This window comes from Elephas maximus, chromosome 4 (assembly GCF_024166365.1).
Source record: "Elephas maximus indicus isolate mEleMax1 chromosome 4, mEleMax1 primary haplotype, whole genome shotgun sequence".
In the NCBI taxonomy this organism is placed as follows: Eukaryota; Metazoa; Chordata; class Mammalia; order Proboscidea; family Elephantidae; genus Elephas; species Elephas maximus.
Genome location: NC_064822.1, coordinates 93,098,633 through 93,112,123, shown reverse-complemented (window position 1 = coordinate 93,112,123; position 13,491 = coordinate 93,098,633). Strand labels below are relative to the sequence as shown.

The 13,491-nt window shown below is 34.0% G+C and overlaps 1 protein-coding gene across 1 annotated transcript in view; it reads left to right on the top strand.

Annotated features, from left to right (window-relative positions):
• Nucleotides 1-13,491, top strand: part of CPNE8 (copine 8) — a 268,313-nt gene that overhangs the window by 136,402 nt on the left and 118,420 nt on the right. The window contains exons 7-8 of the mRNA XM_049882814.1: nt 4,644-4,707; nt 12,537-12,640. Coding sequence (XP_049738771.1) covers nt 4,644-4,707; nt 12,537-12,640 — 168 coding nt within the window. The remainder of the gene's footprint in view (nt 1-4,643; nt 4,708-12,536; nt 12,641-13,491) is intronic.

Below are 13,491 nucleotides of genomic sequence, written 5' to 3'. Positions count from 1 at the left end.
TTGAGCATTATGTTCTTTTAAGAAGTATCTATGTGGGATTAAATGACAATAGCAACTCCAAAGATTAAATAGGAACCTTAGGGGGCAGTGATTTTATGCTAATGAGAAAGGAACAACTCAGAAAAAAAAAAAAGATTGCACAACTCGAAGAATGTAATCAATGTCACTAAATTGCACATGTAGAAACTGTTGAATTGGTGTGCGTTTTGGTGTGTATATTCTGAACAACAACAAAGTAAATAAAATTAAAAAAAATAAAGATACCTGCTGGGTTTCAGTTCTACTTGGACAGTTGTTTTCTTTCAAACCACTGAAGATTTTTTTTAGTTGTTTTTCAGATTCCCATGTTGCTTCTGAGAAATCAGCTCTTAGTTTAATATTCTTGTATTTGTAGATGATCTATCTTTTCTCTCTGACTTCTTTGAAGATACATTCTTCATCTCTGGTGCTTTGCCATGTCACTATCATGTGTCTAGGAATAAATTTATTTTTATTTATGCTTCTTGTGATTCATTGGACTTCCTAAAGCTGGGCATTAATTTTTTTCACCAGTTCTAGAGGAGTCCCAGTCATTATCTCTTCAAATATTGTATCTCCACTATTCATTCTTTCTTCTCCTTTTGGAACTCTGATTGGAACTATGTTAGACCTTATGAGTAAAATCATAGATAATTTCTTCATGTTTGTCATTCAGTTTACTAATTCTCTCTTCTACTGTGTCTAATCTGCTGTTCCAATCATCCACTGAGTTTTATATTTATATGATTATTATTTGTTCCTAGAAACTATTAGGTTCTTTTTCAAATATTCTTGATTATTTTATAGTCATTTGCTAATTACTCGTATTTCCATTTTTCTTTTTAATTTTAGACATATATACATATATTTTGTATAATGAGCCCTGGTGGTGCAGTGGTTAAAGCACTTGGCTGTTAACCAAAAGGTTGGCTGTTCTAACCCATCAACCCTCCACAGGCAGTCTGCTCCCATAAAGATTTACAACCTTGGAAGCCTTATGGGGCAGTTCTACTCTGTTTTGTAGGATCACTGATTCCAAATCAACTTGATGGCAGTGGGTTTGCACTGCATCTAATATTTCCAGTATCCTAAGTCTTTGTATGTGTCATTCTCCAATCTCTTGTTTCTAAAGACTAATTCATTATGCACTTTCCATAAGTGTTTTGTGATATATTAAAATGAGTATATAGATAGACAGATGAATAGGTAGGTAGGTAGACAGATAGATGAATAGACAGATAGGCAGACAGGCAGACAGATAGATATAGATATATAATATTTGTGTGTGTATGTGGAGTTGTTATGTGCTGTTGAGTCAATTCCAACTCATAGTCACTCTGTGTACAACGGACCAGAACATTGGCCAGTCCTGCACCATTCTCACAATCATTACTGCATTTGAGCCCATTGTTGCAGCCACAGATGTGTGTGTACTTAAATATATATATTTAAACTTTAATCTGAGAATATTTTGAAATATAGTTTGAAGGTAAACTCTTCTAGGAAAGATTTGTATTTACTAGGCAGCCTATGATTACTTGAATTAAACATAATGTTTGGTTTAAAATTTTTGTAACTGCCCAAACCAAAAAAGAACCAAACCAGTGGCCATTGAGTCGATTCCGACTTATGGCATCCCCACGTGTTTCAGAGTAGAACTGCATCCATAGGGTTTTTCATGGCTGTGACCTTTTGGAAGCAGATTGCCAGGGCTTTCTTCTGGGACACTCTGGTTGGGCTCAAACCGTCAACCTTTTATTCAACAACTGAGTCCTTAACTGTTTGTGCCACCCAGGGACTTCTTGTAACTATCCAGGTAGTGCAAATTAAGGTAGCAAACATGGTTGAGAGGTGAATTATTAGGAGACATTTTTTTTTCGTTCATTCATCACCAAGTTTTCAGGCAGGGATTTATTTTGAAGGCCCTTCTAAGGTGAAAGTTTGTATCTATTTCATGCTACAATGAAGCAGTACAGTTATTGGAATCCAAGTTTGATGCTGTGGGTTGACCATTTACTGAACTGTCTACCTTGTGAATTCCCTTCTTTTTTTTTCCTCTCATCTTTATTCCCTGAGTAGCCATAAAAACTGAAGCTCAAGCTCAAATTCGCCAGTGTTTAGCTTTGTTTATTTTACTGGCTTTCCATCTTCAGCTTCTGATTTGTCCTTACGTTCTTACCAGGTCATCAGGGCATTTATGAAGACCTTTTGCATATTTTATTCATCATTTTTAAGCGTTTTCAAATAGATGTTCTGTCAGGGTGTTTAGCTTCCCAAATACTAGAAATATAAATGTTATGATTCACAAATACAGAGAAGAGAAAGTACAGCTAGATTAGAAAATTAACTGATTAAGGATGGTAAAATTGAGGTATGCGGTATTGTAAGAAAAAATGTGCAATGTTAAATTAATTGAGCTCTTAGTCATAAAGACCTAGAGAAAATGAAGATCCTGACATGTGCAGTTAACTTAATGGATAGTAAAGAGATGGTGGAGACAAGATTTTGTGCTAACATTTCCCAGCACAAGCTATGAGATGGCATTTTTAGCTCAGAACTGAGTAGTGCTCTACAGAAAATTTTTGAGAATAGGGAGAAAGAGGCGAGAGAGCAGTTTTAGAGTGAGTACAAGTTACATTTACATATTTACAACTCAGAATAGTTTAACTCTATTCTTTCACCTTGTTCCTGGTCAAGTTACCCTAAGACTCCAGTTTCTCTATACGTCGAGAGCAGGAGGTTGTGTACTTATTGCATATATGTTGGCATAGATTATCAGGAATGAATTATATTCTTAAGAGGAAAAACAAACAAACATTTGTTGGGTTCTGAAGTCCACAACTTATGGTTCCCTATAACATTCTGAAACACACAGAAGAATCTGTGTTATTGTTTGTGATAGGACCAAAGAGCCATGAAAAGTACCTTTAGAACATTAAGATTACCCATTGGAAGCTTCTCAAGGATTTGTCTCCATATTCTCTGGTGTGAAGTTGGGAACCAGGTGCACGCCTTGCATATACCTAGTGAACTTTACTCTTGGCTTAAGGTAGAAGCTATATAAGCATATATATACCACAGATCTGTGGAAAGAAAATTGAATGGGAGTGGTTTTTTGCTCAATTTTGTGTGTATATTATATATATTTGCTTATATTTTGAGCAATTACTATGTATAGATATTTAATTTTGTCGGTTTACAGAGGTTTAACCCATGAATTTTGCTGTCATTAAACTTATAATCAACTTGAGAAAGAAAATGTAAACATATGTTATTGTAACAATTTAGGAATAATTAAATGTTAAACCTTATGGTACTGATGCTAAGTGCAGTAGGAGTTGAGGGAAGGCTGAGCTTTGAGTGAGATTGACTGGGATAAAGGTTTCCAGGAATAAAAGGAACCATAGCTGGGGACTTGGAAGGGTTAAGGCAGAACAGGGATCAGTTTACAAGTTATGGCATGTCAGGGCATAAGAATGAGCACAGCAGAGACTTACTGTGGAAAGCTGAGACTTGCCTCTCCCTGATACACAGCATCATCTCATCTCTGATTTCCCCTTTGTCCTCCATCTAGCTGCCTCTTCCCACTTCATTCTCTACCATATCACTTTGTGCATGCGTGTAATGTTCCAGTACCAATTGAAGAACTGCTGTAGGTACCTGCCCAATAAGATTTCTAAACCCACAGTTAATGTGAACATGAATTTGTCAAAAACAAGCCTCCACCCATAACAGTTTTATTCCTGTTGCTTGAGCCACATTAAGTAGAATGTGCATACAGTGATATAAACTTGGCACTACATGACTCGCTCATCACACTTAGTAAACTGCATGATTAAACAACAAAAAAAAAATGATTAGGTACTGATAAACTACAAACAAAACGGAATGCAGCAGGATCTGCCTATCTTCTTAAAGATGGAATTGAATAGTAAAAGTAGCTCCATTGTTGGTACTTGGGAAACACAGTGACCAAAAAACTGTATGGCTGTGCATTTATTGATCTTATGTACTAATGTCAAACCCACGGTACCTAGAGTCAAATAAAATTCTAATGCTCTAAAAAAAAAAAAAAAAAAGAATGAGCACAAAGAGGAAATAAGCGCAAATAAGTAACTAGCTTGATGAAAGGATAGGGAAATAGCAAAAACCAAGCTTAGGAATAGGGTTTAATTATATAGAAAATTTAGAAACAATGGAAGAAAGCTTATATTTCACATCCAACCTTCAGTATGGAGCTATTGAAGATTCTTGGGCAGAGGACCAACATGTTGGAAGTCATGTTAAAAGATAGTGTGATGGTTGTACAATGTCATGAATATAATTAATGTCACTAAATTGTATGCATAAAAATGGTTAAATTGGTAAATGTTTTATATATATTTCACCACAATAAAAAAAAAAGACATTAAAAAAATTGAGCTTCATGGGGAAGTGGGGATTTATAGGATAGACTAAAAATGGTTAAGCCTGAGAAAATGTTCTATTAGGGAAGAGCTAATCTATTAGTAGTATGCCTTTGTTTGATTACGTAAATATATATATATATATATTTATTATATAATACTTATGTAATATTAATGTGAAAATATCAATGTATTTATATATTTTTAAATTTTTTTTAGAGGGATTCCAGGGAAGAAATGTGGTACTATCATACTTACAGCAGAGGAATTAAATTGTTGCAGGGTAAGTAAATATTTCTTTAGTTTAAAAAGTATTTCCAACACTTCTCTGAAATGATATTTCTGAAACAATATTTAAATAATTCTCAAGTAATTTTAGAAAAATAAAACTATGTTGCATAATGCTAAAATCCATAAAATATCAGTTTAGATATTTGGCCCTTTGAGTATATTTTAACCAGAGAAAGTATATTACATAGGTCGAAAAATGATAACCAGTTATTTTAACAATCTTTCTAAAGAATAGAAATTATTTAATTAAAACCTTATGTCAACACCATATTTTTTAGGCATTAGGATAAGGAATTGCCAATTGTTCCAGTCAGTTCAATTCTTGCAAAAATTTTGAAGATTTATATGTAATTATGACAGAGAATTTGTAGTTACTTAAGTTTAGTGCTTTCACATAAAACATATTTGTTTTTCCTTATTTCTAATTGGATTCCATCCACATTTGAAGAAAGGACCAGCTACCGCTCTAGATAGGAACATGACTACTTAGAGTACAGTCTGTATTTTTAGAAAACTGCTATTTTTAGTTGATTTGCTGATATACAGATTGACTCATACTCAATGATTTCACTGTCGCCAAAAAATGAGGTGAGAGCTGTGACACTCCACAAGGGAGGTAATGATGGCTCTCTGAATCTGAAGTCAATCTAGTGTTTTATGTGGCCCATTGGTTCTCTGGGAATTGTTATTTCTGGGAAAAATAAAAGTTTGTCCTAGATATGTCTAGAGTTTTTTTTATTTTAGATTCCCTGCTTGATGATTTTAGGAACAGAGAATACTAACAGCTTAATAGTTTAACACAGTCCATAAAATAAAAATTTTTCTATTGAGACCTATAGTTTATTTTATTATCTCAGTTTGTAATTTTAACCTTCAGAGTTTTTCTTTAGCTAGCTACTGTGGATTTATATATATATATATATACACACACACACATATAAATAACATGTTTCTGAGACAATATGGTTAGAGCACTGTATTGTATTCCAAGTGATTACATATCTTTGGGATTTGGGAGAAAAAAAGAGTGAGATAATGATTTTGTTGTGTTAGGTAATGTCAAGTCAGTTCCGACTCATAGAGACCCTCTATACAACAGAGCAAAACACTGCCCAGTCCTGCACCACCCTCATAGTTGTTGCTTTGTTTGAGGCCATTGTTGCAGCGTTGGTGTCAATCCATCTCCTCGAGGATCTTCCTCTTTTTCGTTGACCCTGTACTTCCCCAAGCATGATGTGCTTCTCCAGGGACTGGTCCCTCCTAAAGATCATTCTGGCTGTCCTTCTTCCAAGACAGATTTGTTTGTTCCTCTGGCAGTCCATTGGCAGTATTCTTTTGCCAACATTATAATTGAAAGGCATCAATTCTTCTTCGGTCTTCCTTATTCATTGTCCAGCATTTGCATGCATGTGAGGTGATTGAAAACACCATGGCTTGGGTCAGGCACTTCTTAGTCCTCAAAGTGAAGTCTTTGCTTTTCAACACTTTAAAGAAGTCTTTTGCAGCGGATTTGCCTAATGCAACGCGTCATTTGATTTTTTAATTGCTGCTTTCATGGATGGTGATTCTGGATCCAAGTAAAATGAAATCCTTGACAACTTCAGTCATTTCTCCATTTATCATGATGTTGCTTGTTGGTCCAGTTGTGAGGATTTTTGTTTTCTTTATGTTGAGGTGTAATCCATACTGAAGGCTGTGGTCTTTGATCTTCATCAGTAAGTGCTTCAGGTTCTCTTTGCTTTCAGCAAGCAAGGTTGTGTTATCTGCATATCTCAGGTAGTTAATGAGCCTTTCACCAATTCTGATGCCTGTTCTTCTTTATATAGTCCACCTTCCTGGATTATTTGCTCAGGATTTTTTTTTTCTTTATGTTGAGATAACAATAGGAAACTATAGTAAAAAGCTTGTGGAGAGAATTAAATAAGGACATTAGAATTTAAATAGTCAAAATGGCCTTCAAATTAACGCTTTCCTATTCCTCTTTCTCCATTGCCTTTGGGCAAGTCACAGCCACATCAGTCTCAGTTTTCTTGTCTGTTAACTACCCAGAACCTACCTGCAGTATAACACAGTGAAAGATCATCAGACTGCAGTTGAATTTTGGTTTTACTGCTGATTTGTACTTCACTTATCAAATCACTTCATTGCTCTGAGTTTTAATTTCCATATTTGCTGAGAAAAAAAAATGTGAACCAGTCACTAGACTGTTAAGCAATCTTCCAGCTTTGATAATCTATGACCGTAACATTAAATCTGCTAATATAATGTATATGGAAACATTTCACATGTATTAAAAATACCTTTCAAAAGTCATATAATTATTTAAATATAGAAATATTCTCTACATTCCTATTTTTCAGCTAAAATGGCACATTGATATGTCTTTTAGTTATTTCACCTAATAATTTTTTATTCTTTTTGTCTCTAAATTTGTTTATTTGTATGATAATGTGTGTTTTATATAATGAGGGGGGGGGAAGAAGAATTTGTTCACGGTCAGTAAGAGAAATTCTTTATGGTGATGCTAACATGCCATTTTGTCAAGGTCTTGAGTTCATTAAGATGATTTTGTATAAATATGCCAGTGAACACATTATCGTCAGTTCAATTTCTCAAAATGGAATTGAGAGACCAAGGGCACAGACTGCATATTAATTATCTTCCCCTTTCATTTCTATTGTCTGGGTTGGAAAGACATGAAAAAAATCTTCTAAAGCTTCCATGCAGATGAAGTAGAATCTGTTACTTAGTGGTCGAGGTCCTCTCCTTCACCTTTTTAGTATTAAAGCACTGAGAACGTTTGGATTTATCTTTCAATAAGTAAACATATATGTCCCATACTCATAAAATATAGATCTAATATTTTTAATTAGTAAAAAAAAAAAAAAATTTTTTTTAATGTTATCTTTTGTTTCCTGTGTTCCAGTCTTAACTACAGCCTTGCCAATGATTAGCATCATTATTAATATTTATAAACCTTCGTATAATATTAGATTACTATGCTAGTGTGGTAGAATACACGAGTGAGTTAAAAGCAATGTTTATACTTACTTCAGAAGAGACAGTGTCTTCTTTTTTTTTAATTTTATTGTATTTTCGCTAATGTTTATACAACAAATTAGGTTCCCATATAGCAATTTCTATGCATATTGTCCAATGACATTGGTTACATTTCTCACGCTGTGTCAGCATGCTCATTATTTCCATTCTCATTGAAGAGCACAGTACTCATGGGTGATACTGTTTATTTTATGAGCCAACCTATTATTTGGCTGCAAGGTGACCTGCAGGCGTGGCTTCAGTTCCAATTTTAAAGGGTATCTCAGGGTGATAGTATTGGGGATTCCTCTAGTCTCTACTGGTCAAGTAAGTCTGGCCTTTTTTAGAAATTTGAGGTTTGTTCTACATTTTTTTCTCATTCTATCTGGGACCATCTATTGTGTCCCTGGTCAAAATGGTCATTAGTGGTAGCTGGGCACCATCTAGTTCCTCTGGTCTCAGGATAGAGGTGGTTCCTGTGGGCTATTAATCTTAATCCTGTTCACTAGTTTCTTCCTTGAGTCTTTGAGTTTCTACTTTCTCTTTTGCTCTGCATGAGTATAGACCATTAGTTGTATCTTAGATGGCCACTCTAAGCTTTTAAGATCCCCGATGCTATTCATCAAACTAGGATGCACAACAGTGTCTTTATGAACTGTGTTATGCCAATTGACTGAATTGTCCCCCGAGACTATGGTCCTAAGCCTTCAAATCCAGTAAACCAATCCTGTGAGGTGTTCGGTTATGTTTAGGAAGTACCATAGCTGTGCTTCCTGTGTGCTTTATTATATATGAGTATATATGTAGCACACTCAAACCTGTACATACATATACCTACAGATACACCTATATATGCACACTCATAAATACTCACGTGTTCCTTCCTATGCATACATATCTACCTATGTAACCACAAACCTATTTTTTGGTTGTTATAACTGTTATACAATTGTCTATGTTATAGCAATTACCAAAATAGTCCCTTATTGTTGTGCACTTCTTAGTGCCATCATTTACCTTGGTCATGTTGTGCAGACTTCACTCATATTGGGCATTTCCTTTCCCATCACCAAAAATAACAAGTGTCTACTATGTAGAAAGTGATTCTGCCTCCCTGTCCCTTACTGGTAACCATCAAAGAATGTTACTGTCTGTGTATGCCTACTCTTGTCTTTGTGTGAAAGTGAAACCATGTAATATTCATCCTTTTATGAAGACAGTATCTTCTTATTTACATTGTAGGGTAGTTTTAAAATATCAGGAATTATCTTTTAGAATTTTGAATAAAATAATTTTATATTACATTTAATACCATATAAATCTGCATTTTCTTTTATTTAAAACAAGATGTCAATTATTAACTTGTACAGGGAGCATAGGCTTTGGAGTCAGAACACCTGAATTTAAATTTTGTCTCTTTCACTATTCAGCTGAGAGAGGTTGTATTCTTGCACTTTAATTTCTACATCTGCAAAATGTTCTTATTCTTCCTGAGATGGTTGCTCTGTAGAGGGGGGGAAAAAACTACAATACAGAGTTTGGTAAATCCTAAATTTATACAAAAGTTTATTTTTTACTGTGATAATTTTTTCTAATTCTTTCAACCTAGTATGATATAGTTTCATAAATGCAATGTTCGTGGCATATCTAGTCAAATGCCAGAACCTCTGGCCTTTGCCTTTAATAGAGACATAATCCTTGAGGAAGACAAACATTAATGAGATGACTATGCAGTTAAATATGTGTCATGATATGTGATAAGGATTTAAATATATTATGAGAGAGTACAATATGGAATGTAATCTATATTGGAGAGATGGTCACTGTAGGCTTTTTTGAGAAAATAACATTTAAGCTAAGACCAAAAGAATGAGTAGTGGTTTGCCAAAGAATTCCAGGCAGAGAGCACAGCTTGTGTAAGGTTCTAAGGTGGGAATGAGTGACTATGTCTGGTGTGTGATAGCAGGTGCTAAGAGTCGGGGATGTTTGAAGTAAAACTTTGCCTGGTGAAGGTAGAAAGGCTTGTCCAAGCCTATTTCATGCTGGGCTTTGTAGGTCATGCTAAAGATTTTGTATTGTATCTTCAATGCAGTGAGAAGCGTGGAAGTGTTTTAAATTGTGAACAACATGATTTCTTTCATGTTTGAAGCCTAAGAGGGCTTCTTTGAGCACTTAGATCAGTAATGATGCCACTAATTGAGCTGAGAAAACTGTAGGAGACACGAGCGTAAGGATGGATATTAAATATGTTTAGTTTTGAGCTTGTGAGACATCCAAGTAGATTTTATAAACCCAAGTGAATTTTATAAATAGGAATTTATACTGGCTTGGAGCACTAAAGAGAGATTTTAAATATTTATCAGTTACATTAAGTGTGAGAAATTAAAAACAACAAAGACAACTTTGCAAAGATGTTTGTGTATTTCTAAAAATACATAATACTTTTTTTTTTTAATCCCCCAAATTAAATTTCTTTTGTTCTTTGTATGGATAGAATTCCTCCTAAATTATTAACCTGAGTAATTACAAAAACATTTTTCCCCCAAGGTTGTATAATTTATTGTCTTGAGGTAATTTTTTATTTTGAATCAGTTATTCTTTGTGAACCTTAAGGAATATAATTTGAAAACCTAAAACTTGTTACTAAGTTTAACAATGAGAATATGAAAATTAATATTTTAATATTTAATCTCTTTGAAGTTTTATTAACCATCAATTTGAAATAAACACATTTCATTTATCAATTATACATTTTAAGTGTGTCAGAATATTTCTTAGGAGTCCGTGTTATGGCCCAGGTGCTTAGGGAGAATGTCTTTAAAAAGAGTGACTTGTTCTACAACAAAAATAATGTCCTTGGAATGTCCCCATTATCTTAGGAAACATTCTCTCCCAAGGGTATTTAATGTATGTGAAGATGAAAGGGCATTCAAAAAAAAAAAAAAAGTATTTTCTTCTCAGTCCTGCCCCTTATCGTGTAGTTGGATCATCCAAGATGATTCTCTCACTGCATAAGCGTTAAGGGATGGCAATTTTGATCTACAAACTTCAAATTTGAAAAGAAAAACAATCTTGGTAGGGCAGTTTGAGGTGATAGTGATGTCTCTATTCTTCTTACCTTTGTTCTTTTAATTTTTCTTAAAATGTATATCTTCACTTGGCCTGGCTAGAAGAATATTTCCTGCACTATTATGAATGCTCCTCTGAGAGCGGTTACCACATCTATATATTAAATATTAAAGCGAACTGACACTAAAATGATGCTTTTGAAAATAAGAAATGTAGATTATGAACATTCCAAGGCAGAAAATGTCTTTATGCATCTCTGTATTCCCAGAGTCTAGCTTGAGTATTGCTTGAGAAATATTTTCTAAGTGAGCAAATGAATGAATGAATCTTTTTATATAGCGTTCTGAAATTACTGAACAGATATAATGAGAATTTTATGTAGATGCTTAATAATTGCTTTACTCTGCAAAATAAGGAAGTGGTGAGTAAGAGAGTGCTATTTTAGTAATAATTAACATTTTCATCAAATGGTATTTAAAACTGTGGCTTCTTAATGTAATCCGAATTACTTTGAGCTTCCACCTCTTTACAAAAATTTTAGCATCTCCCTTCAGTTTAAACTAAATCTAAGATGCTGATTTTAATTTTTAAATTACTGTATATTTTCTATTTTTTAAATACTTATCCTGCTTAATTGATTAATGTTTGACATCCTTGAATTATGATATCCTGGCTTGTTTTCCTTTAAGCTCAATCATATAGATTTTGAATGCTCAAATATGTAACTTGATAAAAGTGATTTATTTGGCATAGTAATTATACAAATATACAATTCATAGATAAAAATGAAGGTACTTCACTTGAAGTCCAGTATTACAGAAATTGTTTTAAAATGTAGTTATTGAGACAATAGTGCACTTGTGTATAATTTAAGGATCCGCCTCACTAGATTATAAGCAGTGTGGCCAGAGCTTATATCTGTCTTTCTTCCCATTGTACACTCAACATGTAATATATAAAAAAAATATATAGGAGATGCTTAGTAAACAACCTATGTGTTCCTGAATGACTGAAGAAACAAATGAAGATCCCGCATTGTAACAGTGCCCTACCTATTGTCATCTAGGAGCCCTGGTGGCGTAGTGGTTAAGAACTCTGCCACTAACCAAAAGGTCGGCAGGTCAAAACCACGAATCTCTCCTTGGAAACTGTATGGGGCAGTTCTACTCAGTCCTATAGGGTTGCTATGAGTCAGGATGGACTCCATGGCAATGGGTTTTTTATTGTCATCTAGGGAACAAGTGGGTGGTACAAACGGTTAAAGCACTCGGCTGCTAACTGGAAGGTTGGCTGTCCAAGTCCACCCAGAGGCACCTCAGAAGAAAGGCCTGCATTGCATTCTACCTCTGAAAAATTAGCTGTTGAAAATCCTATGGAGCACACTCTACTCTGACACAAATGGGATCACTGTGAATCAGAGTCTACTTGATGGCAACTGGTTGATGATAATAAGTGTCATCTAGCTTGATATCGCTCTTCAGGGGGAACCATTAAAGGATTTTAGAAAAAATAATAGTATTGTGACTAGAATTAAAACTTGAGAGAGTTGGTTTTTTTAATGTCTTACAGTTATATCCTGTCTGGGACTCTTGCATACCTTGCCATTTGCATTAAAATGGCAAATTTGGTTTTTTGTCAAGTCTTGCTTATGACCTTCAGTTTTAAGTTACTTGTAGCCCAGATATTGACCTGTTTTATTAATTTTGTTTTTAGGATGCTGTTTTGATGCAATTTTGTGCAAACAAATTGGACAAGAAGGACTTCTTTGGAAAATCTGATCCTTTTCTTGTATTTTATCGAAGTAATGAAGATGGCAGGTAGATTTATCTTTTGTGTATTTTAACTCTATGGTAAGAATGAGATTTGAATTATTTTTCTCAGAAGCTTATTAAATTGATAAATGAAGTAAAATGTTTTGGTATTGCAAAAATTGATGTGATTTTTTTCATTGCAATAACAATGTGTAATTTTATGAGCATTTTATGTGTTTTTTCTTGATATTTTAAATGAATGATTTTCAGTTTCATAAAAACATTTCTGATATACTTTTCATAAAATATAGTTTTAACAGTATGTAAGAATTATACTTATCCGGAAACCTAAAATGGTGAAACTAATGTGTTTTGTTATAGAATTAAACTTAAACCATATACTTGAGGAGAGAAGTAGATTTTATGGGCTGTGGTGGCACAGTGGTTAGGTGTTTAGCTGCTAACCAAAAGGTCAGCAGTTCAAATCTACCAGGTGCTCTGCAGGAGAAAGTTGTGGCAGTCTGCTTCTGTTAAGAGCAGTTCTACTCTGTCCTATAGGGTCAATGTGAGTTGGAATCGACATGAAGGCAGCACTTTTTTTTTTTTTTAATGTTATAGTTTTTTCCTAATAATATCTGAGTCTAATTTTATGTAAAATTTTCACTATATTCTAATAATTTGAATATTTTTTGCCAGTAGGGAATAGACTGGTTTCTCTGTGTGTGTAAATGTACCCATGGTTTTAGCGTAGATTTCAATTATATAATTTAATAATAGGACTTTAGCATTAACATATTTGACTATCATTTTCTTTATTTATACTGTACTGTCTTTTTTTGTTAGTAATTGTGGAAAAGTTTAGCAGTTAAAAATGTGGCCTAAGACTCTTGTTGCCTGGGTTTAAATCATAATTTGCT